This window comes from Sus scrofa, chromosome 13 (assembly GCF_054392235.1).
Source record: "Sus scrofa isolate SSC_HxYL_T2T_F1_AM1 chromosome 13, Sscrofa_HxYL_maternal_Yorkshire_Landrace_v2.0, whole genome shotgun sequence".
Classification (NCBI taxonomy): domain Eukaryota; kingdom Metazoa; phylum Chordata; class Mammalia; order Artiodactyla; family Suidae; genus Sus; species Sus scrofa.
Genome location: NC_139395.1, coordinates 53,669,088 through 53,694,624, shown reverse-complemented (window position 1 = coordinate 53,694,624; position 25,537 = coordinate 53,669,088). Strand labels below are relative to the sequence as shown.

The window sequence follows — 25,537 nt, the reverse complement described above, 5'->3', positions numbered from 1 at the left end:
CCTAAAACGTTTTTGTTTTTATCAACTGCAAGATAAAGTGTTTCTTTGTTAGGCTGCGTGTCTCCCCACTTTATGAAATGGGGTGCCCATCCCAGTTGCATCTTCCTATTCGGCTTCCCATGCTGCCAACTTGCAGGCTCATCACAACGCTTTGCACGCAGCAGTGTGTCTGTAACAAGGAGAGGGGTGGAGACATTTCCCTGCTGCTAAATCTTACTTGGACATTTCTTTTTGGTCTTCTTTCTAGAAATCCTATGCCATCTGTTACCGCCCTCCTCTTTTTCTCATTCCCCTTTTCAAATTTTGCTGCTTCTCACCTGTTCGTCCTAAATTTAATGGTATGCTTGTAAATTAAGAGTGAGAGACATGGAGTGAGGGCCCAAATATCTCTTCTTTGGAGTAAGGTATATTTTGTGAAACAGCCCATGTCCTTCTTTCAAGAGGACCCTCCTCATTATTCAGACCTTTTCATAAACACTGGGGTTGTTTGTTCTTGATGGTTGGGGTATTTGGGAATCAGGGCTCAGAGGGAATAGACACTTTACTGTGTATGAGGCCAAAGACAAGTGAAGCAACTTACACACCTAAAACTGGCTAGTAAAGTACAGATGGCAAATGGTTGAAGTTCATCTTAAAAGTCTTCCAAGCCATGAATAAAGGAGAATGTGCCTGGTTCTGTGTGTACAGTGATCTGTGCATCTAGATGTCACTGTACATAATACATAGTTAATACACTGTGAGAAGTGCACATGCAAACAGATTCCACTGTGATTCTTTCCTTTTTTTCCTTTTTAGGGTTGCATGTGCAGCATATGGAATTTCCCAGGCTGGGGTCAAATCAGAGCTGCAGCTACTGACCTATGCCACAGCCACAGCAACACAGGATCGAAGCTGAGTCTGTGACCTACACCACAGCTCACGTTAATGCCAGATCCTTAACCCACTGAGCAAGGCTAGGGATTGAACCCGCATCTTCATGGATACTAGTCGGATTCATTTCCACTGAGCCACAGCAGGAACTTAATGTGATTCTTAATAATGTGTGCATCACTGAATCATGAGCGTCTAAGGCACAGTGCTGTGCTGCCTGCGTGTCAGACAAGGCAGCGGCGAGCTCTGTGGTTCAGGAGGTGGCTGCCTGTGGTCTGGTTCCCACGCCACCACTTGCTGCCCTGTGAGCTTGTTCCAGTTTGTGACCCTGCCGGGCTTCACTCTCACCATCTCTAACGTGAGGATGCTGATGATAATACGAGCACCTGACACAGACTAAGAGCTCAGTGGGTGTTGGCAGTCATGTTACTGTTGATACTGTCACAGTCGTCATTACATTATTATTGTTCCCAATGAGATGTGACTGCTTTGAGGACTGAATTTCCACTCCTGCACCTCTTGGCTAAGGTGCTTCCTTTAAAGCGCCAGTGTGGAGCCAGGTCCCATTGTCTTGACCCCAGCCTACTATCATGGACATACCTGAGTTTCTCTTTCTGTGCTTCTTTTACTCACTTCTCTGCAATGTGACTGGCTTATTGCTTCATCTCCTCAGTGACTTGGCAGGCCCACAGGCAGCCCTGCACACCCTGGCCTATCCAGAGGATGACAAAATGCAGATGTGGCTCCAGCCTCCTCAGAAACCCGTGCACTTCTGACCTCACTGTCCTGGCTCCCAAACATGTGTCCCTGACTGAGGGGCTAAGGGACCGGGGTGAGGGGTAGGGGGTTGAAGAGACAAGTCGCAGAAGTCAAAAGAGTCCGAGAGGACTTTTAAACCAGCCCTGGATGGTCAATGTTAGAATTGCTGGCAGGCTGGGGCACAGGCCTCCAGCTTTATGGATCCCCACTAATGGATTGTTTGTATTGCTTCTTATGAAATATTTTGACTTCAGAGTTTATTCATGAGTGTTCCAGCTAAAGTTAAAAATGAAAAAGTTAAGCAATATGTTAAAGGAAAGAAATAAGCCAGACCTATGAACAGGAATCCCAAACTTAAATGCTCACAGGGCCAGTGTTCAAAGTGACCTTAGGGTGTTTCATTCCCTTTCCCAGGAACTCTCTCCCTTTCCTTATTCCTGCCTTCTATTGGGAATGTGAGTCCACTGTGGCCAGATCTGCTGATTTCCCAAGAGAATCCAGAAATTGGGATCTGAAAGTAAAATCTTGGGATCCTCATGAGAGTGCTCCAGATTTTGGAATGTTGGCTACTAATTGGAAAGAAAAATATTCAAACACATCTGTGGGCTGGAGTTGCAAAGCCACCGGCTTGCAGGGGACTTGAGAGATGCTGTGCTGGTTTTTGGGGTTTGCAGGTGAAGAAACCAAGCTCCAGAGAGAAGTGTCTTGTTCATGCTCCCAGGGCTGGATTTGAATCCAGATCTCTGGGGCCCCCATCACAGGCATTTTTCTTCCAGTTCAATTTGGACTGTGTTTTTCTGTTTGGCTTCCAAGAGGGCCACTGAGTGAAGTTTTATTGCAGGTGTCAGGGTCATCCAAACTGCCGAGGAGCTCATGCAGTGACCACAATGGGTAGGCGCCCCGGGAAGCCTGAGCGTGCTCCCCATCTGGGCTGATCTCTCATTCATTCCCAGAAAGGGCTGTTCTTGGCAGAGCCACCTCCTCAGATTCATCATACTGAAAAGCACACAGATTTAATTTTGCCGAAGTTTGATCCTGTTCTAGGAAAGTACATCCAGTATGGCTCAACAGAGAATTCTCTGCCCAAGAATCTATGTGGTTTAAAATACTTTGGAGATCTCAGCCTGCACAAAGTGAGACTGGGCTGATTTCCAGGGTGTCAGGTCAATTCAGCCTTGTCCTTCGGCCAGCAAAGACCAGGCTGCCCCTGGACCATGGCGTCTAACCCCAGCTGCCCAGCAGAGCAGCCCTGCTGGGATAAGGTGATGAGAAATTTGCCTTGGCTAACTGGTTGGTGTGGCCGAATGACTGTCTGTCCAAGGGGCTCAGGGATGAATATTTCCTGTGATACAGAAGGGGAGGGGTGGCAAGGGCTCCAGGCTCGTGAACTCATGTGCTACTCAGTCTGCTCATAAAAAGAAGTTTTATTTTTGCAAGTTACTGCAGTGTGAACCCCAAACACCAAAGCCAGTCTCTTGAAGGAAATTGATCAGGATCCAGGAGGAGCCGGGAGGATCCAGGATCCTCAGCCGGGAGGGTGACTCATGAGCATTAAGTTCCCGGAACACACCCGTCCCTGGCCAGCCAGAAAGAGGCTGAGAGAGGACCTAGACGTGGAGAGTAGGGTGGGCACTACAGGCATGGCCTCTGTTTGCAAAAAACAATGTGTGTTACGGTCAAAGCATCTATCTCCTGTGAGCAACCAGGCGATTTTAAAAATAGGAGGTCCTGCAGAAAGCTGTGCTGGCTGCACGTTTTCTTCTGGAAGGCCAAGTGGTCGCTTTCCAAGCTCAGTCTTGGAACAAACAGAGTCAGTTCTAGCTCAGCCTCCATAGGAGCCGTGTGCCGTGGCAGCACTCTTATGTCTGCCTCTCCTTCAGCTCTGTTGGAAGTTTCTGAAACCAGTACCATCTGTGGCTCTCAACAGCAGGAACAACTGGTTTTTCCGGCTGTTGAGAAAGTCTGTGATTTATGTGGATGAAGTATGGTGTAATTGACCCCACTTCCAACCCCTGAAGTTCCAAAACAAACTGAGAATGCATGTGAATCAGCAGTTTATTTATTAACTGCCTACAGATGAGTCACAAACATCTATTTGTGAAAAGCCTACAAACACCCATATCACTCTCTGGGTTTTCATGTACTGAACACAACTTTGCAATTAGCACCCAGATCAAGAAACACAGCATGATTGGAGTACCCACTGTGGCTCAGTGGTAATAACCCCAACTAGTTGGGTTCGATCCCTGGCCTTGCTCAGTGGGCTAAGGATCTGGTGTTGCCATGAGCTGTGGTGTAGGTCACAGATGTGGTTCAGATCTGGCATTGCTGTAGCTCTGGCGTAGGCCGGCAACTGCAGCTCCGATTGGAACCCTAGCCTGGGAACTTCCATATGCTGCAGCTTTGGCCCTAAAGAGACAAAGAAAGAGAGAAAGGAAGGAAGAAAGAAGGAAAGGAAGAAAGGAAGACAGCATGACTGGTGCCAAGCATTCCCTGTGACCCCCTCCACAGGAGGAACCACCACCCTGACTTCTAACTTTGCATAAACAGAGTCACCAGGATGTTGAATTCTTGGTTTTGAGCTTAAAGAGCCCTAAGCAAGTTGGTGCCATAAAACTGAGGGAAAAATCAGCCAGGGTGGGTTGTTCTCCGCAGGTTGGGAGGAAGGTTATTGTGTGGCAAGGGTCTGAAAGCAGTGTTGGCTCATTGACTGGGACGTTGATGGGTTTGTGGGCTCTTCCTTGAGAGTAAGTGGTGTGGGGGAATCGCAACTGTGTTTGGGGGCCCTCGGGTGGGCAGTACCCTGAACTTGCCATTACATTGGCGATATTGTGTGTGCCACTGATACAGGACCATTTTCTTAAAGGCCTGATTGTTCAGGAAGTATTAAAAGCCTGTCAGGGAGGAGTGGCATCCTGAATTGGAGCCAGAGAGAAATGCCATATGTCGGGACTGATAGAAATCTGATCATCCCCGGATGCCGCCTGTCAGCGTATGGGCTCCTGGGAGCAGTTTTTGATGGCCTCAGTGATGTCTGTTGACAGTGGAGGTGGGAGGATACAGCACCGCTCATGAGTTCCTTGTTTCTTGGCCTTAGGTGTGGGGTTTCTTCTAGGGATGCCATGAGCCACTTGGATGGTTTGTTTTAAAAACAACTGAAGTCTGTCTCGTTGGCCTGTGTGCACTTCACACTAGTCCTTAACACCAACAGCTGGGAGCTTCACTGGCAGGTGGACATAGCTGGGCTTCTTAATGATTCGCTCTCACATTACTTGCGTGTGTGGCTGGGGTGGTTTCTATATATACACTTGCTTTGTGTGAAGCAAAGGAAAGTGGCAGATCCCATTAAAAATGGTTCCTGTTGATTCAGTATTCATTCAACATTTATTAAGCGCCAACTGTGCTCCAGGTGCTAGGGTGACTTTATTCAGTCACTGGGGCGACCGGCCTTTATGTATGCACGATGTTACAGGTGAGTTATTTATTGCTTTGAGGGCTGCATGTTGTGCGTCACTCTCTCCTGATGTGTGCGTCTCATGTCTTAACAAGACATTTATCCCAAAGGAGACAACATATGTAAAAGACTGTACACTGGAAAGTGTGTGGTAAGTACATCTGGGGGATTATTTTTATTCCAGGGCCCCCAGTCTTCTGTTTATATGTCAAATTATGGCATAACGAGTAGGCTTTGTTCTGGGTGCACTTTAAACATTTCTCCATGCCTTTTACGTATCAGAGATTGGAGCCTCGTAGAGCTGATGCCCTCACTCCTTGAAGGAGCCGGTTTGCAGCTCCAGACCTTTACCCTCAGCTGCTCGGCAGAGTTGAGTAAAGTCTAGAGACAGGGCTGATGGGACAGGAGTGTCAATTTGTCCAGGAGTTGGAGTACTGGACTTGATGAGAGGACTTCCCTGTGACTATGATTCATGTTGGGGTTTCCCTGTTGTATAGCAAATACAGTTTTCACCAGTAACTCTCCTTTAGCCCCTATCATTCTATTTGACTGTGTGAGGATGGGGAGAGGTGGCACTCAGGTGGCAGGCGGGTTACAGCAGGCACTTCCACTGTTGAAGTCAACATTTGCCTTCCGGGGCCCTCATTCTGCTCTGCTGCTCACTGACTGGTTGTGGGCAAGGTACTTAACCCTCTGTGCCTCAGTTTGCTCATTTGTCAAGTGGGTTTAATAATAGTACCTATGGTGTTGGATTGTTATGCTAGTCAAGACTAAGTACTCAATAAATACTCACAGTCATTTCTCTTTAGTTATTCCTGAATGTTCCCATCACCCAGATTCTGTGTGTTTCACACCCGAGGTGTCCAGCAGAAGCAGAGTGTCTTTTGCCCAACAGTGTGGCTTTAAAATTTTTGCCTTATTCACAAATGAACCTTTCCACAGGAAAGAAACTCATGGACATGGAGACTAGACCTGCGGTTGCCAAGGGGGTGGGGGAGGGAGTGGGATGGACCTGGAGTCTGGGGTTAATAGATGCAAATTATTGCGTTTGGAGTGGATAAGCAATGAGATCCTGCTGTATAGCACAGGAAACTGTCACCTCTGATGGAATATGATGAAGGATAATGTGAGAAATATATAAAATATATGAAATGTATAAAATGACTGGGTCACTTTGCTATGCAGTAGAAATTGACAGAACACTATAAATCAACTCTAATGGAAAAATAAAAATCATAAAATAAAAAAGTATAATTAAGACCAGTTGAAATCTCAGTCCTTTCCACCAACCAGTATTTTCTTTTTAACTAATAGAAACGTCTCATTTTCAATTTATATAAATTCATATAATTGATAGTAAAACAAATTTATTTGTACCAAAAATCAATAAAAACTAATGCCTTTACAAAAAAAATTTTTTTTGCCTCGTACAGTCTACGTTTTAGGAAGGGCTGGACTCTTGTAGATTTTAAGAAGACATAAAGAGAGAGTTCCATTCCTTTTTGCAGCCCCATTTATTTTAAGGATTGCCTGGATGGTGCTATTATTTACACGTGTGATGGAGTCGCAGTTTATTGGTCTGGCTAGGAAAGACCGTGACATGTACAGAGATCGGTGCATGTAGGAGGCGTTTACTTGAAAGAGGTGCTGTGGATTGAAGACAAGGCCTCTCTCTCAGTAGAATAGTCTGGGCATGGGCTTGATGTTGGCTAGAGAAATAGGAAACGTCAAGCCTTGCTTGTCTGAAGGTTCAGGGGGCCCAGCCGAAGGGAAGGGCAGGAAGACCCGGCTGGTAAGTCCAGACAAGCCACCAGAGGATTCCAGGAAGGAAGCGCTGAGGGCGTTGCACTTTTTCTTGCCAAGTTTTTGTCTCACACAAATGCGGAAACATTATCAGGGCGGATTCATTAGAAAAGGAATCTACTGAAAAACCCGTTAGTAAGTGGCTCCAGACCATCATCATCTCCCTGGGTTTTGTAGCCAGTTGCAGAGATGACAAGGACATTCTGCCAGGATGGCCAGGGGTGTGCGTGTGTGTGTGTGGACCAGCCACTTTCCCCCAGGTCCCCACAGCACATCTATATGCAGGTTCTGTGCCCTTATTCCATGTCACCTTAGGAACAGGTGGTAGCTTCTCTCTCTGGATGAATAAGCTCCTTGAGGGCAAGGACTGAGGATGGCGGGGGGCTCGGGGGTCAGAGTTAGTGACTGTGTTAGTTTCCCATGGCTGCTGGAACACCTTCTTGTAAACTTAATGGTTTTAAACAACAGACATTATTTTATAGTTCTAGAGATCTGAAGTCTAAAGTCAGTCTCACTGAGCCAAAGACAAGCTGTCAGTGGGCCTGGCTCCTTTCTGAAGGTTCTAGGGGAAAATCAGTCTCTTTGCCTTTTCCAGCTTCTAGAGGCTGCCTGCATGCCTTGGCTGGTGGCCCCTTCCTTGCTTCACTTCCACTTCTGTCCCCCTCACTACATCTCTTCCTGCTGCTCTGACCCTCCAGTCTCCCTCTCTAGGGCCCCTTCTGACCACCTGTAAAGTGATTAGCTTCACCCAGCCAATCCAGGATTATCTAAAAATCCTCCCCTTAATCCCTTCAGCAGAGTCCTTTTTGCCGTGTGAGATAAGGTTCTCACAGGTTTGGGGAATTAGGATGTAGACGTCTTTGAGGGGCTGTTATTCAGCCTGCCACACCAGCATGTCCCCAAAGTGCTAAGCTCACAGATCTTGGCATCACTTAATGTCTCTCTAAGGAGTCTCCTCTTCCGATATGGGGATAGTAATAGTACTTCCCCTTCTTCTGAGACTTAACTAAAGTAATAAATGTGAAGTGCTTAGTACAGTGCCTGGTGAGTGCATTTCAAGTACTATCTATTAACACTCACTCTCTTATTCTTAGCACTCAGAGTGTTTGGATGAATGTTCTATTTTCTAGTTTGGTTGTTCTATAGACATTTAAGAACAAAAAATGTTGTCTTTTTTTCTTTCTTTCTTTCTTTCCTTCCTTCCTGTCTTTCTTTCTCGTCTTTTTAGGGCTGCACCCGTGGCATATAGAAGTTCCCAGGCTAGAGGTTAAATCTGGAGCTGCAGCTTCTGGCGTACTACGCCACAGCCATGGCAATGCCAGATCCAAGCCTCATTTGCAGCTTACACCACAGCTCACAGTAACGCTGGATCCTTAACCCACTGAGTGGGGCCAGGGAACAAACCCACATCCTCATGGATACTAATCAGATTCATTACTGCTGAGCCACAGTGGGAATTCCTATATATTTTTAATTTAAGAATCTCACTTTGGGTTTTAGGATATAAGGCAAGACTACAAGACTAAATCATCTTTTGCAGGAAAAATATATTCTTTTCCTTTGTAGAATGATACATAAACAGTGCTAAAGGGTGGAAAGAGATTAATTTAGCACCTGAGTAATCCATTTGGCTACAAGTCAAGTCTTTTTTCACTTTTCCATGTACTTGGTGAAGCTTTGTCCTGATATTCACACCGTGGCTGCTCATCTCCTGCCCTCAGGTCTGTTCCAGCAGGGGAGGAAGAAAGAGGGAGGGCCAACACTATACAGGGAAGCAAAGGCTTTGGGGAATCCTCAGCAGATTTTTGTCTACATCTTTGGCCAGAACTGAGGTGTGTATCCTCCTTTATCTGCAGGGAGGCCTGGGAGGGTGAGTGTTTAATTGCAACCTAGAACACACTGGGTGCTGCTAGTGAGGCTGAAAGATGCGTCACTGTCCCTTGTGATTCCCTAGAGAAACTTTGGCTGATGCTGATCCCCAAGGAGATCTGGATAAGAATGGTTGCATGTTTATTACCATATTGTTTGTAACAGAAAAAAACGTAAACACCCCAAATATTCATCAGCAGGACAAGCAGGAAGAAATGGATATTTTGTCCATACAGTCAAGTACTGTAGAATAATTATCACCTGCACATATCAACATGAATAAATCTCAAAGACAGGAAGTATCAAATAGAAAAGTATAGAAGTTTAAGAATAACATGCCTTGATTCCGTTTACAAAAAGCTTACATGAAGAAACACTGTTGTTTGTAGTTGCATCGCAAGATGAAAATACAGATAGGAAGTGATCAATGTCATATAGAAGTGAGGAAGGGAGGAAATGGGGAGGGATGTACCGTGAACATCTGTTGTTTCTTGTTATCGGGGGAGGATCCCGGTTTTGTGGGGTCTGCCACATGTATAATTTGGGAGGCTCTTTTTAAGAAAAAAGAGGGTCCTGCCCTGGTTTTACTGTGTGTCTGCCTCTAACTGGCCATTGCAAGTGTGTATGTGATATACTGAGAAATCATTTCTAAAGTTATGTGGGGAGCTCTTTGTAAGTAATGATAAGATTCATCTACACAATAGCTAATGATTTTGGAACACTTTCCATAGGCCATGTGCTAGGCTAAGGATTTGGTGGGATTTTTTTCACTGACTTGTTACAACCAACTTATGATTATGTGCAACTTATGTTCTGCTTATTAGTCTCCGTTTATGGCCAAAGCAGAGGCTCAGAGCGGTTAAGTCATTTGCCCAAGGCCACTCAAAGAGTGTATGGCAGTCTCGGGGTTCAGACTCATGGACAGAACAGGATTTGTCTACTATGGATTAAGATTGCCACACATAGTGATTTCTGTTATTGCTTATGTGAATGTTATGTGCACCTCAATAAAGACTCATTATTTTTTACTAACTGGAGGAAGTGTGACACAACCTGAACATATCTTCCCATCACATGGAGATTCTTTTTGGAATTAGTATGTTCTTTGGCAGTATTTCTCAAAGTAACTTATTTGTTGCATAGGTAAGAATGGTTTGTGATACATTAAATGTCTTTGACTAAAACTTAATTTAAAAAAAAACCTTTCAGGAGTTCCCGTCATGGTTCAGTGGGCAACAAATCCGACTAGGAACCATGAGGTTGCTGGTTCGATCCCTGGCCTCGCTCAGTGGGTTAAGGATCCGGCGTTGCCGTGAGCTGTGGTGTAGGTGGCAGATGTGGCTTGGATCCTGCGTTGCTGTGGCTGTGGTGTAGGCTGGCAGCTATAGCTCTGATTCAACTCCTAGCATGGGAAACCTCCATATGCCGAGGGTGCAGCCCTAAAAAGCAAAATAATAATAATTAAAAAAACCCTTTCAAAATCCTTGTTGTATTTAATCTGTTGTCTGAGCTAATACAAAACTTCAGTCTTAGATAATCAAGAAGTCAGTCCTGATGATTTCATAGTAGTAGAACTCAGTGAGGTTCTCCCCCATGGATGTACATTAAACTTCTTGAGCCCCCAGAACAACACGTTTTAGTGGATACGTGGGTCTGTTTCGTGGTATCTGCAAAGGATAGGACTCTTTGCATGCCCATGGGTATATATACGTGAACATGACTTCCTGTGGATACCGAAATGCCTAATTTCTCAGTTGGAAGAGAGGGTAAAGGCAGGCCAGGTTTGAATTGGCCATTCCTTGAAACAGCTTGAGTTAAAAGCCAAATCATGCAAACTCAAAGGGCTGGCTGCCGGCTTTCTTCTGGAGTGTGGTGAAGATGGCTTAGGAGTGGTCTGTGAGGTCCTTGGGTTGCAGGGTTCAGCCTGGGGGCTTGGCTGTGGAGGCCTCAATGGAGGGAGCCCCTGTGGCTGAGGCCAGGGAGGAGCTCACAGCATCCTCAGAGCTCTGGACACGGTCTTTGCTCTGGGGAACCTGCAGCAACGAAAGCAGGGAAGTGAACCGGGTCAAGCCAGTGTTGCTCTTGGCTTTGGAGAGAGAAAGGAAAAAAGGCAGGGTGACCGGAAGGAGAAGAAGCCAAGCCACCTTCTCAGTCACATGAATATTTGTAAATATTGGACAGTATCTGTTACCAAGTAACAGCCTTGCCAAATGATTGAGTGGAGGGCCTCCTCTTTGATTTCGCTAGCTGTGTGTGTGTGTGTGTGTGTGTGTGTGTGTGTGTGTGCGTGCGCGCGCAGAGAGTATTTGCCTTCTTTTGTGTAGTTCTATGGGTTGAATAGAAGGATGGTTGTTTCTCAATTGTCTGAGTGCAGGCTGACTGTAAAAATTTGGCACTGCAAAGTGAGCAGCAGTTTGTGATGTGATCAATTTGGCATTTGTGTAAATAACTTGAGAACCTTAAACACAAAACTGTACATCATATACTGTAGACTCAGGACATCAGAGGTAGTTAAGTCTTGTCTACCTCGTTTTTGAAATGAGGAAACAGGCCAGAAGAGCCTGCATGTAAGGCTGCTTACACATGTATAAATGTTTGTAAGGAGCCTGCCTTTTTGCAACATGAAGGCTTTACAAGTTCCTGCTGAAGCATCTCCAGGAATTTTAAATTGGAACATGGGGCCTCTGGAGGAGTGAAAATGTAAAACCCTCCAGGTTTTCTGATAATTACAAAGACATGGCAGTGGGGTGGGGGTGCCGGGGGCTGCTGGGATCACTCACCCCACCGGACCCCCATTTCCTGCTGGAGCCTCTCATTTTACTCTCAAGCTGTCCCTCTCTGTGGAGCAGGGCACATGACAATGTGGAAAAAGCCCCCACAAACAGCTCCTCTGAGTTCCTGTGATAACCTGCCCAGGGGAGGCCCTGTGTGGAGTCAGCCCTGTTTATGGAGAGGCTGCCAGACCTCACTCTCCCCTGGTCCTTCTTGCTCAGACAAGCCTGCCACTAAGCTGCCACTGTCGGAGGGCAGTGTTTGTTTTTAGCATTTCTTCCCACTCACCATGAGTTGCTTTTACTTTTGATAGTACCCCCTTTCAAGAAGCCAGTGCTCTCAGGCCGTGGACTGAGCAGAAATGACCAAATGCGGACCCTGCCCTGAAGGAAATCTGCATAGGGTACATGGGTGAATAGGTCAGAAGTCTGAGCTGAGAGTTGGGGAATCAATAGAGTAGTGGATACCCTGGTGGAGGTTGTGGGGGTCAGGGAGGCTGCTTAGAAAGGGTGACACTGGGACTGACTCAGCTGCTCAGAGAGAACCAAGCATCATAGGTCTGGACGGTGTTGTGGGGACGGGTGGTGGTCCTGGAGGCCTGGTGTAGGGTTGCTTGGGTCGGGCACCCGGGAAAGAGGTCTGGGGTAAGTGGGGTGGGGATGGGTGTACTGGTTAGAGGGTCTACTTAGTTGTACTTTTTTTCTTTTATTTTTTAATTAAACTGTAGTTGATTTACATTGTTGTGCCAATTTCTGCTGTATAGCAGAGTGACACAGTCGTGTGTGTGTGTGTGTGTGTGTGTGTGTGTGTGTGTGTGTATTTTTCTCTTATTTATCTTCCATCATGGTCTGTCCCAAGAGACTGGCCATTCTAAATGTAGTAGTTTGCGTCTACTAACCCAAAGTCCCTGTCTATCCCACTCCCTCCCCTCTCACCCTTGGCCACCACAAGTCTGTTCTCGATGTCTGTGGGTCTTTTTGTAGATAGGTTCATTTGTGTCATATTTTAGATTCCACATAGAAGCAATGCATATGGTATTTGTCTTTCTCTTTCTGACTTACTTCACTCAGTATGGTTGTCTCCATGTTGCTGCAAATGGCATTGTTTTGTTCTTTTTTATGGCTAAGTAGTATTCCATTGTATATATGTACCACATCTTCTTAATCCATTCTTCTGTCGATGGACATTTAGGTTGCTTCCATTCTTGGCTATTATGAATAGTGTTGCTATGAACATTAATTGAACTTTTTTTAAATCTTGGGTTTTATTTTATGAGATATGGAACCTTTCAAAGATTTGAAATGGGATGCAGAGATGGAAGACTGACTGGATTTGAGATTTTACAGCTTCTTGCTTGTTGCAGTGTGCAGGTGGAGCTAAGACGGGGACTAGATGGGGGAGGAAAGGGTCTGAGTAAAATAAATGCAGGTGTTCTCGTTGTGGCTCAGTGGTTAATGAATCTGCCTAGGAACCATGAGTTTTTGGGTTTGATCCCTGGCCTCGCTCAGTGGGTTAAGGATCCGGCATTGCCCTGAGCTGTGGTGTAGGTCACAGACACAGGTCAGATCTGGCACTGCTGTGGCTCTGGAATAGGCCGGTGGCTACGGCTCAGATTTGACCCCTAGCCTGGGAACCTCCATATGCTGTGGGTACGGCCCTAGAAAAGACCAAAAAAAAACCAAACAAACAAAAAAAAAAAACAAAGAAAATAAAAGAAAAAATGCAGAAATAAGAGAGAGGGGGGGTGTCTCTGTGGACTCCTGGAGGCCAGAGAGGGTGTGGGGAGTCCCTTCCTTAATTAGGAAGCCCCGGTTTCTAGATCTGCTCCATGGGAGTGGGGACAGTGGTGAGGATTAAAGAGCTCGTGGGCCTGTTTGTGGAGGGTGCAGATTCCTGTCTTTCTCTTCTCAATCAAAACTCACCCGGCCTGTGCCCCAGCCCCCAGGGCCTGGCCCTTTGCTACTTGGCTGGTGAATGATTTCTTGTCACGTGTGGGATTTAATGAATAGTCAGCCGGTATTAATATGTTACCCAGTCCTGATAACCTATTTACATTTTAAGCAGAAGTCCTCAGTGCCTGGACTAAAAGAGTCCTCAGTGTTCTTAAGTCAGCCCTGAAAATTTTATCCATTTTACCAGAAAACCTTTAAATGTCCAATTTTAGCTTCAACTTCTATTTTTTACATTTTTCTCTATCAAAGTTTCAAATTGAAATGAAGTTTCTTTAAAAAGTGGTAAGAAAGTTTAGTCTCTTTTGCCCCCTAGTGGCAGATTCGTAAATACCTCTTTTTGATTCCAACCCCTGGAATTTATAGACTCTTCATGTGCCTCCTATATGCTAGTGCCACAAAAATCTTCACTTCTTGATCTTTCTTGTTTGTTTGTTTGTTTTATTTTTATTTATTTATTTATTTTTGTCTCTTTTTCTTGCCATTTCTTGGGCTGCTCCCGCGGCATATGGAGCTTCCCAGGCTAGGGGTCTAATTGGAGCTGTAGCCACCAGCCTACGCCAGAGCCACAGCAACGCCGGATCTGAGCTGCGTCTGTGACCTACACCACAGCTCACGGCAACGCCAGATCCTTAACCCACTGAGCAAGGCCAGGGCTCGAATCTGCAACCTCATGGTTCCTAGTCGGATTCGTTAACCACTGCACCACGACGGGGTACTCCTGTTTGTTTGTTTTTTTAGGGCTGTACATGTGGCACATGGAGGTTCCCAGGCTAGGTGTCAAATGGGAGCTACAGCTGCTGGCCTACACTACAGCCACAGCAATTTAGGATCTAAGCTGCATCTGCTACCCATACCACAGCTCATGGAGATGCCAGATCCCAACCCACTGGGCAAGGCCAGGGATTGAACCTGCATCCTCATGGATACTAGTCGGATTCATTTCCACTGGACCGCTATGGGAACTCCACTGTTTGATCTTATGATGACGGTTCAGTCAGCTCCTAAAGGAGCAGCAGAACATACAAAGTAAGTTAAAATGTCTGGAAGGTTTTGTTTTTAACTTTTAGCATTTCCTATTTACTCTGATATTGTTGAGATCCTGAGGTTATTACAAACCTGAGGCTGAGAATTGCTTCTTTGTGCACTAGCCATAGTTCTGCTACATATCTTTTCTTCTATTATCATGGATTCAGGAGAGTGCAGGAAGTATTTCAGAGGTACTAATTGTTATAGGTCTGAGAAAAATATTAAAATATTGCTCATCCACATGAGCAGACAGGCACTCGAGACAAGGCACATAATAGTGGAAAAATATGAACTCCCTGTGAAATGGATGGTGCTGCTGACGCTCTTTCCTTTGCAGTAGATAATTTTAGAGAAATATTCATATTCTCCACAAAGTGGGCTCTTTTGAAAAAAAAGAACATGTTGACAAGTGGACTTCAATTCTCTGTAAGTTACTATTTTAACGTCTGAGTGGAAGTGGGTGAATGCCCGACCCTGTGCCTGATGAATCATCACAAGCCCTCTGATACTAGAGCTTGTTTTCTGACCATGTTTTTGTCTAGGTGTTTTTTTTTTCTTTCCCCACTGTACAGCATGGGGATCAAGTTATCCTTACATGTATACATTTTTTTCCCCACCCTTTGTTCTGTTACAATATGAGTATCTAGACATAGTTCTCAGTGCTACTCAGCAGAATCTCCTTGTAAATCTGTTCTAAGTTGTATCTGATAACCCCAAGCTCCCGATCCCTCCCACTCCCTCCCCCTCCCATCAGGCAGCCACAAGTCTATTCTCCAAGTCCATGATTTTATTTTCTGTGGAGATGTTCATTTGTGCTGGATATTAGATCCCAGTTATAAGTGATACCATATAGTATTTGTCTTTGTCTTTCTGACTCATTTCACTCAGTATGAGAGTCTCTAGTTCCATCCATGTTGCTGCAAATGGCATTATGCCATTCTTTTTAATGGCTGAGTACTATTCCATTGTGTATATATACCACATCTTCCTAATCCAATCCTCTGTGATGGACATTTGGGTTGTTTCCATGTCCTGGCTATTGTGAATAGAGCTGCAATGAACATGCAGGTGCATGTGTCTTTTTCAAGGAAAGTTTTGTCCGGATAGATGCCCAAGAGTGGGATTGCTGGGTCATATGGTAGTTCTATGTATAGATTTCTAAGGTACCTCCATACTGTTCTCCATAGTGGCTGTACCAGTTTACATTCCCACCAACAGTGCAGGAGGGTTCCCTTTTCTCCACAACCCCTCCAGCACTTGTTATTTGTGGACTTATTAATGATGGCCATTCTTACTGATGTGAGGTGGTATCTCATGGTAGTTTTGATTTGCATTTCTCTTATAATCAGTGATGTTGAGCATTTTTTCATGTGTTTGCTGGCCATCTGTATACCTTCCTTGGAGAAATGTCTATTCAGGTCTTTTGCCCATTTTCCCATTGATTGATTGGCTTTTTTGCTGTTGAGTTGTATAAGTTGCTTATATATTCTAGAGATTAAGCCCTTGTCGGTTGCATCATTTGAAACTATTTTCTCCCATTCTGTAAGTTGTCTTTTTGTTTTCTTTTGGGTTTCCTTTGCTGTGCAAAAGCTTTTCAGTTTGATGAGGTCCCATGGGTTTATTTTTGCTCTAGTTTCTATTGCTTTGGGAGACTGACCTGAGAAAATATTCATGATGTTGATGTCAGAGAGTGTTTTGCCTATGTTTTCTTCTAGGAGTTTGATGGTGTCCTGTCGTATATTTAAGTCTTTCAGCCATTTGGAGTTTATTTTTGTGCATGGTGTGAGGGTGTGTTCTAGTTTCATTGCTTTGCATGCAGCTGTCCAGGTTTCCCAGCAATGCTTGCTGAATAGACTGTGTTTTTCCCATTTTATGTTCTTGCCTCCCTTGTCAAAGATTAATTGACCATAGGTGTCAGGGTTTATTTCTGGGTTCTCTATTCTGTTCCATCAGTCTGTCTATCTGTTTTGATACTAGTACCACACCGTTTTAATGACTGTGGCTTTGTAGTATTTCTTGAAGTCTGGGAGAGTTATGCCTCCTGCTTGGTTTTTGTTTTTCAGGATTGCTTTGGCGATTCTGGGTCTTTTGTGGTTCCATATAAATTTTTGGATTGTTTGTTCTAGTTCTGTGAAAAATGTCCTGGGTAATTTGATAGGGATTGCATTGAATCTGTAGATTGCTTTGGGTACTATGGCCATTTTACAATGTTGATTTTCCCAATCCAAGAACATGGAATATCTTTCCATTTCTTTACATCTTCTTTGATTTCTTTGATTAAAGTTTTATAGTTCTCGGCATATAAGTCCTTTACCTCCTTGGTCAGGTGTATTCTGAGGTATTTGATTTTGTGAGGTGCAGTTTTAAAAGGTATCGTATTTTTGTATTCCTTTTCTAATATTTCATTGCTGGTATACAGAAATGCGACTGACTTCTGAACATTAATCTTATATCCTGCTACTTTGCTAAATTTATTAATCAGTTCAAGTAGTTTTTGGGTTGGGTGTTGTTTTGAGCTTTACATTTTTTATATGGAAATTTTGCCCAGGCGCACATAGAGTTGTCTTATTTAGTTGTTATATTTTTAAAAGAGCATCTGATAATCATAATAACTATGAAAGTAACACACATTCATATGGTGCTTTATAATGTAATGTGCCTTATCCATGAATACAGTCTTTCAAGATATAGTATTTCCCATTCTAGATGAGGACATCAAGGCTCAGGCAGGTTAAGCACCTTGTCCAAAGTCATGTAGTTAATAACCTGCCTCTGGTCAGAGTCTTCTGCCCGCAGGGCTGGTGCTCTTTAAGCTGTGTGAGAGAGAAAAACCCTGTTCTCAGGAGGCTGATGTAATGTTTGAGTGTAGAGTGATGTTTTTGATGGAGATGGGCAGAGATTATTATCCTATTGTAGAGTTTAACAAGCCTCCCTGAGCAGGCTCTTATGCCATGCTGACTTGGTGAGCAAGCGGATATGGAGCTAGACCAAGCACTGGGGCTGACAGGGCCTAGCAGTGAGCTGTTGATACCCAGGAATCTCTGTTTTCCTTTGTGCCATGTGTTAAGGCTGGCATCTGGGGCTGTAATCCAGGGCAGAGGTGTTCTCTCCCTCAAGAGCTAGGACTGTCCTTTAGCTGGCTTCCCTCTTCCCCTGATTATTAGAGGAGGGGGTGACATAGAATTATAGCCACTTGATCCAGGGAACACAAGTCTACATCCCCCAGCCTGTGAGGCCAGTTCTGTATTCTTTGGTCACAGCCATTGCATGTGGCTGGGACCGATAGGAGGGATTTGAAGGTCAAGTCATGATATTGATATAGCTGGTATTGGTTGAAAGGATCCAGTCACATATGCTGGAGATCACACAACCTTCTTTCCATTTTTCCAGTGTACCAGACTCCATACCACAGGGCCTTTGCACATGCTGTCTGGTTTCCCTGGGGTGCTTTCCCCCTAGCATTCCTCTGATCTCACAGATATCATAAAAAAGCCCACTTTTGTTTGTCTGTTTTGTGTGTGTGTGTGTGTGTCACACCCATGGCATGTGGAAGTTCCTGGGCCAGGGGTGAAATCCAAGCAGCAGCTGCAACCTGTGCTACAGCTGAGGCAATACCAGATCCTTAATCTACTGCACTGGGCCAGGGGTCAAGCCCTTGACACCACAGAGACAACCCCGGATCCCTAACCTGCTGTGCCACAGCAGGAACTCCCAAAGGTCTACTTTCTCTGGAAACTTCCCTTAATCCTTATGCAAATATACGCTTAGCTTGGGTAAAATATGGATTTAACTCATTAATGAGAGAACTAGAAGGGCAAGGAAGAGAAAGCTGGTTCTAGGAAGTACCCAGGAAGACAGATACATATGTGTGTGTGTGTGGGCACACCGTGCATGTGAGTGTGTGTATATGCGCACATATATATTCTCTTGTTATGTGGGTACATACACATATATGCATATATATGCAAATGTATATATAACATATATATGTATGATATATATATAACACTGCAGGCAGGCTTGAGGCCAAGTATTTAATACAGGGCAGAGAATGGTGTCCATTAAAGGTAAAGCCTCCTCCAACCTATCAGAGTTTGGGGTCGGAATGCAGGCTGTATGCAGGCCTGGAGGAAGCTAGGCTAGGGGCCTCTTACCAAACAGGGTTTGGGGCAACAAAGGACAACATGTCAGAAACCCAGCAGTGAGAATGGGGTTTTCAGAACCAGGGAAAGCCAGTGATTAGGACAAAGGAGGAAAGGAATGGAACTGGTTCTTCCAGCATTACCTACAAGATATGATACATTGTGGTCTGTCCCATGTTTACCCCTCTACTGGCCTATTAGGTGCTCTTCTTTTTCTCCCAAAGAGACCCAGAGCATCACAGAAGGAACTGTGGAATCAGATGCGCTTCGGTTTGCATTCAGGCTCTGCTGCCTGTGAGCTATGCGGGCCTTACTCAGCCTCAGTTTCCTCATCTGGAACACTGGAATGTAATCTGGGCAGTTACCAAAGCCTCCAGCATTCCACACTTCAAGTTTTGCTGCATCCAGAGGTTTCATAGTCCATTAGCCAACAATAAATGTCACTCTAATTTTTTTTTCTTTTTAGGGCTGCTCCTTTGGCATATGGAAGTTCCTAGGCTAGGGGTCAAATTGGAACTGCAGCTGCTGTCCTGCATCACAGCCACAGCAACTTCAGATCTAAGCTGCATCTGTGACCTATGCCGCAGCTTATGGCAACACTGTATCCTTAACCCACTGTGCAAGGCCGGGGATCGAACCTGCATCCTTATGGATAGTTTGGTTTTGAAACCGCTGAGCCACAATGGAAACTCCAGTATAGCTCTGCTCTATGTTGTGTCTCTTAAAGAAACCTCAAGATAGATTGATTTTATACCCAAGAGCAGCCCCTCTTAGGAACCCTGCTCTCTTTCCTCTTCATTCCTTTCAGTCCCCAGCTCACCTTGCCTTGCAGGCACCCTAAAACCTCCCTCCTCCCTTCCATAAAGTCCCCCTAAATTCTCCCCCTAGTCACTCTGCTCTAGAAGATTTCTCTCTTCTTCCTCACCCCAGTATTCCCTCTTCTCTCCATATCCTGCTTCTCTCTCCTCTGATTCTCTCAGTGTGCAAAAGGAGACTGATGAACAGACCCTGTGAAGGGGGAAGATGGCAGACAGGGCAAAGTCCTTTAGCCAGTGGACGAGAAGCTGAGTAGCGTCAAATTTGAAACAGTTCTCACCCTTGATTCAGGAAGAAGGGCACCTCACAGCATGGTCACAGGATTCATTTAAAGTGGTGTATGGCAATGGGGTTCCCATGATGGTGCAGCGAAAATGAATCCGACTAGGAACCTTGAGGTTGAGGGTTCGATCCCTGGGCTCACTCAGTGGGTTAAGGATCCAGTGTTGCCGTGAGCTGTGGGGTAGGTTGCAGACACAGCTCAGATCTAGTGTTGCTGTGGCTGTGATGTAGGCCGGCAGCTACAACTCCGATTAGACCCCTGGCCTGGGAACCTCCATATGCCATGGGTGCGGCCCTAAAAAGACAAAAAAAAAGTGGTGTATGTCAAGTTTCTGGCAGTTAGTAGACCCTCAGTAAAAGGTAGCTCCCATTATTGTTACAGAGAAGGAAACACAGTGGGGACCTTCCCACAGCTGCGAGTGAGGAGCTGGAATCAAGAACTCCGCCGAATTGGCTCTGGTGCATCGTCTGAGTGAGCACAGGACCCAGAGGGTTAGAACTCACCCACAAGGTCAGGGTTGTTCCCAGTGAGTGGGGTAGGGATGGTGCTAGGATGGAGATGAGGTCATGGTGACCCCAGCTGTGGGGATCAGTCTGGCAGGAAGCCAGACGAACTGTGTTCTAGTCCTGAGGTGGGGGGGAGGCTCTCGTCCCAAGGTTCCAAGATTCTAGAGGAGACCATCCAGAGCCATCTGGGTTTGAGCCAGGATTGACTGGTCCCCTCTGCCTTCAGGATCTTAAAAACTGATCCAGGAGTTCCCGTCGTGGTGCAGTGGCTAACGGATCCGACTAGGAACCATGAGGTTGCGGGTTCGGTCCCTGCTCTTGCTCAGTGGGTTAACGATCCGGCGTTGCCGTGAGCTGTGGTGTAGGTTGCAGACGCGGCTCGGATCCAGCGTTGCTGTGGCTGTGGCGTAGGCCGGTGGCTACAGCTCCGATTAGACCCCTAGCCTGGGAACCTCCATATGCTGCGGGAGCGGCCCAAGAAATAGCAACAACAACAACAACAAAAAAAAAAGACAAAAAAAAAAAAAAAAAAAAAAACTGATCCACTGGGGGTTTCTAGGAGAAATCAGCCGGCTTTGACTCCACGTGTCCCGTCTGTGAGGTTTGGAGTCTGGTCAAGTCTTAGGATGGCAATTGGATAATGCTGTTGGCTGCCTGCAGACACTGGGTCAAGAGCTACAAGGACCTTTTTTTAGGTGACATTCAAGTGCTCCCGCATGGAAAACATAACCAAGAAGTGGAAGGAAATTCTCTATGATTGTGTCCTTTCTCTGAGGTCTTCTCCTTTAGGAAAGGAAGACTTTTTGTTTGAAGTTCATATTAATTAAAAAGAAAAGAAAAGGAAGGAAAAGAAAAGAAAAGAGAAGGGAAAAGCAAAGGGAAAGAACCACATTGGGTTTTTGAGACACCTCCAGGCTGCAGAGCTGAGGTCCTCCTGGAGAAAGCTTGTCTGCTGAGATTTCTATGCTGGTCAGCAGAGGACAGTCTTCACTCACATAATGTGCTGACTTTGTCCTCTTGGGGAGGTTGGAACCCTGCTCTCCTGGAAAAGTCAGTCCTGGAAAAGATTCACTTCCAGCTGTTTCAGATATAACTCTGAGCACTCAAGGAGGGGACTTTACCCCTTTAGAGCTGCAACGTCTGTGCTGTGTCTACTGCTGTCTGTGCATCTGAAGCCTTAGAGAAATCATTAGGGGGAGGTGTACAGCTTTTTAGAGCACAGGTTCAGACAGAATCGGAGCCAGATGGGCACGACATGTATAAACACCAATTAATAAACACTTGGCTCCAGATGAGCCTTGCTCGTCAAACTCATGACCTTCTCACCTCCATGGTCCGGGCCCTTCCTCCCATTGGTACAAAAACGATAGAGATGGGTACAAAAACCAGAGCATTCACAGGCCAGCTGGGAGGGTACATTGGGACATGCAGGGCACTGTGCTTTTCTTGGGGACATTTAAATTCCTTCCAGTGGATCTTTTGTTTTTCCCCATCACATTAAAAAAATTTTTTGTTTTATTGAAGCATCCCCCATTACCCCACCACACTTTTAATCCTATTGATGCTATTAATAATAATGTTAGGTAACATTTACCATGCTTTCACTATTTGCCAGGCACTGTGCTGAAGGGCTCTTATAAGCGTCCGCTTGATTAAGCCTCTTAAAAATCACAAGATGTGGGGGAACTGCTGGGGCTTCTGAGGCTTTGTGAGGGTCAGATCCTTGCTGAGGGTCATTTAGGTAGTGAGGGGGGATCCACATTTGACTCTGCTGAGGTGTTGCCCAGACCTGCCCATCCCCCATTTATTGAGTCCCAAGTATGTCCCAGTGTGGGGCAGATACAAGACGCAGTGCACCTCTGGCTAATTTTAGTTTTGAGTGTGCTATTATTTGAATATTTGAAAGGAGAAAGGAAGGAAGGAAAGAAAGAAAAGGAAGGGAGGAAAGAAGGAAAAGAAAGGAAGGAAGGAAAGAAAGAAAAAGAGGGAAAGAAAGAGAGGAAGAACGACCAGCTCTCAGGGAGCATACATCTGAGAGTGGAAGCCCAAAGGAGTCCTGCATTCCTTGGAAGTTCCCTTCCTTAGTGGCTATGAGGATGGAGATTTAGAAGTTGGGGGAGGTTGGTGGGTCTGGTTCCTTCTTCTCCTTCCCTTCAACGAGAGCCAGTCTGCTTCTGCCAGGTTTATTTCTTGAGTTTTGAGTCTGATCAGGTTTGACACATGGGTTCTGCTGCTGAAAGAATGAAGCCAGCCTCTGGCATAGCAGCTTGTAGCTAAGAGCATGCCTGGGGCATTATCCACCCACGTTCCCGGGGTTCCTTCCTCTTCTAGCTCCCTTTCCCATGGCTCCTTCCCTCCTTTGCCAAGCACTTCCTTCCCTGGCTCCCGCTGGGCCTTCACATTGCCAGCAGCTCAGCTCAGCTCAGCTACTGATGGTTGGCAGGGCTGGGAGGCTGAGCCCTGGACTCAGAGCTGAGCTTCCTCACCTGCTGGCACACTGTGCACGCGTCCTGGGCTCCAGGCTCCTGCTCTGCGAGATGTGGTGTTAACAGAACCTACCCCTCAAGTTGTTGTGCAGATTATATGAGATGGTGGCACCAGGTTTTTGCTTTTTGTCTTTTTAGGGTCGCAGCCATGACATATGGAGGTTCCCAGGCTAGGGGTACAGTTGGAGGTATAGCCACTGGCCTATGCCACAGCCACGGCAACACTGTATCCTTAACCCACTGAGCAAGGTCAGGGATCGAACATGCATCCTCATGGATACTACTCAGATTTGTTTCTGCTGAGCCATGACGGGAACTCCTATGGCACACCAGTTTTAAACATCACCTGGCCCAGGTGTGTAAGTGTTCACAATCTCTGGACCATAGTGATGATTATTATTAGTATTACAACAGCCATAACCACCCTGTTTTTCTCCCAACATTGTCAAGAGGGTTCCGTGCTCTTTTTCTCTCCACTTCTTTCTCACCCGCTCGCTCCTCTGAAGAGCTTGGCCAACCAGCTGCCACCCCCACTGCTGCTGCTCTGAAGCAGTGCCCCAGGTTGTTGCCATCTCCTGACAGGCAGTCCTGATTCCCAGACAGCCCCCACTTTCTGAGTCAACAACCCCAAGCCAGCGTCTCCTTTGGGGAAGTTTGGGTATTACTGACCATTTTGCAGATAAGCGACCTCAGGGAGAGGCTGAGTCAGGGGTGTGCACAGAGCTCAGGATTTGGTTACAGACATAGCCAGGCAGGGGGACCATGGGCTCCTCCTCCTCTGCTCCTTCCCAAGCTGTAATCGGTTCTAAAAAGTTGTGGTTAAATTGTCAGGGGGTGAAGAAGGTGGCAAGCCCATTGTTGTTTTCTGTGACCCTGTCCCTGAATGAAGAGATTTCCTTCAGGGGGAAAATGATAGAAAGGAAGGAGCCACTGCTGCTCCGAGCACCACAGGTGACTAAGTGGCTCTATGGGAGGGAAAGGCAGGTGAAAAAGACTACCTGCCGCATGATCCCACTTATGTGACATTTTGGAAGGGGCAAGATTATAGGACAGAAAGCAGATCAATGATTGCCAGGAAGTGGGGTGGGAGGAGGGTCTGACTACATAGGGGCTGCACAAGGGATTTGGGGGTGATGGGGCAGCTGTTTGATTGTGGCAATGGGGATCCACCTGTGAGTGCTGGTCAAAACTCACACCTGCATATCAAAGAGTGAATCTGTATGTAGAAGTGTATTTTCAAAAATGAGTTAGGAGTTCCTGTTGTGGCTTGGCATGTTACAAACCTGACTAGTATCCCTGAGGATGCAGGTTCGATCCCTGGCCTTGCTCAGTGAGTTAAGGATCGGCGTTGCCCTGACCTGTGGTGTAGGTCACGGATGTGGCTCAGATCCTGCGTTACTGTGGCTGTGGGAGGCTGGCAGCTATAGCTCCGATTAAACCCCTAGCCTGGGAACCTCCACATGTCTCAGGTGGGCCCTAAAAAAAAAGAAAAGCAAAAATTAGTTAATAAAATAAAATGTAAAATGAAATATAGGCTGCAGGGCAGGAGGACAGAACACTGTATCAACACACTTCAGCAGGTTGGTCTCATCCCCAGTTTTACTGGTGTGGAAATGGAGGCTCAGGCCCCTGGGGAATGGAGAAGATTTCTTTGGTGTTTTCTTCTGCCTCTTCATCTCAGCCCCTCCAGGCCCCCGGTGCCGTTCTAGGAGCTGAGGATCAAGTCCTCACAGAGCTCAGGGTCTGGAATTCTGGGAAACAGACATGGAATAAGTAAGTCTAAGTAAGGGTGGCATGGAAGGGAGGGTCAGGGTGTGCGGCCAGAGCAGGGTCAGGGAAGTGCCCTGCCTTGAGGAAGAGACAGCGAAGCCTGGGGTCTGTAGAAGGTCAGGAAGCCCCAGCATCTCCCACTGTGAGGTCTGGAGCAGAGATAGTGTGATGGGGAGGGGAGAGGGTGAGCTGTGGCCAGTGGGGGGTGGGGGTGAGGGGGGCGGGGGGGGGCAGAGTTAAGGGCAGCAGGCCTCTTTAAGCAAATGAGAACTCATTCTGAGGGCCCCAGGAAGCCTTTGCCGGTTGAAGCAGGACTAATCCCAGGTCTGTCCCTCTCCTGAGGCCAGCCTGGTCTACACCCTGCACTTCCTGCCTTGCTGCTAGGCCTTCGGGTGGCGAGGACGCCTCCAGTTTGTGTGTGTTTCTTTTATAGTTAATCCACTCTGCTGGTGATTCATGCATCCCTCAAGACTCCAGTGCCCAAATGCAATTTGTTAATAAGTTGCGTCTGGCGGGACCTGGGGGGAGGGGTTGTAACTACGCAGTAATTAATAGCTGATGTTCTCCTGAGCACCCTTGGGAAACCAGAAATAACTTTCCGTCCCTGGCTTTTGTTTCCCACTTACTGGCCCAGATCTGGGGTTATCTTGGTCATTCACTTGATTAGTTGTTAAGGGTCTTTAGCCCTTTCCCCGCTTGCTTGCAAGTTCCAGGTTTGCATGGTCCGCTCTCACCTGGTACTTGAGAGCGCTCAGGAACCTTTGTGAAATGAACAGTAGAGGAAGCAGGCAACTCTTCTCAGCTTTGTCATCATTCCTCTTCTCAGAACCCATTTCCTCATCTGTCTTTACAAATTAGCTGGCCCTGAGCTTTTGTTGCCCACCCTATGTACAGCAGAACCCACCTGGAGAGCAGCCAAGGGGCAGAGACCCATCCAGGGCTCCTGGGAACGCACAGAACTCACCTCATCAGAGGACCACTCAGTTTGGTGTGGCGTGTGCTGTTTCAGCGGCCGCACAGTGATGGTGG

At 46.2% G+C, this 25,537-nt stretch overlaps 1 protein-coding gene across 11 annotated transcripts in view; it reads left to right on the top strand.

The window, feature by feature from the left end:
- Positions 1 to 25,537, top strand: part of ARHGEF3 (Rho guanine nucleotide exchange factor 3) — a 343,125-nt gene that overhangs the window by 69,103 nt on the left and 248,485 nt on the right. For 2 of the 11 annotated variants that reach the window (XM_084988716.1, XM_084988723.1), the window contains exon 1: positions 4,957 to 5,101. The exons of the other annotated variants lie outside the window; for them this stretch is intronic. In XM_084988716.1, coding sequence (XP_084844842.1) covers positions 5,082 to 5,101 — 20 coding nt within the window. In that variant the 5' untranslated portion in view covers positions 4,957 to 5,081. Of the gene's footprint in view, positions 1 to 4,956; positions 5,102 to 25,537 lie in introns of those variants that run through there. 11 annotated transcript variants of the gene reach the window in all.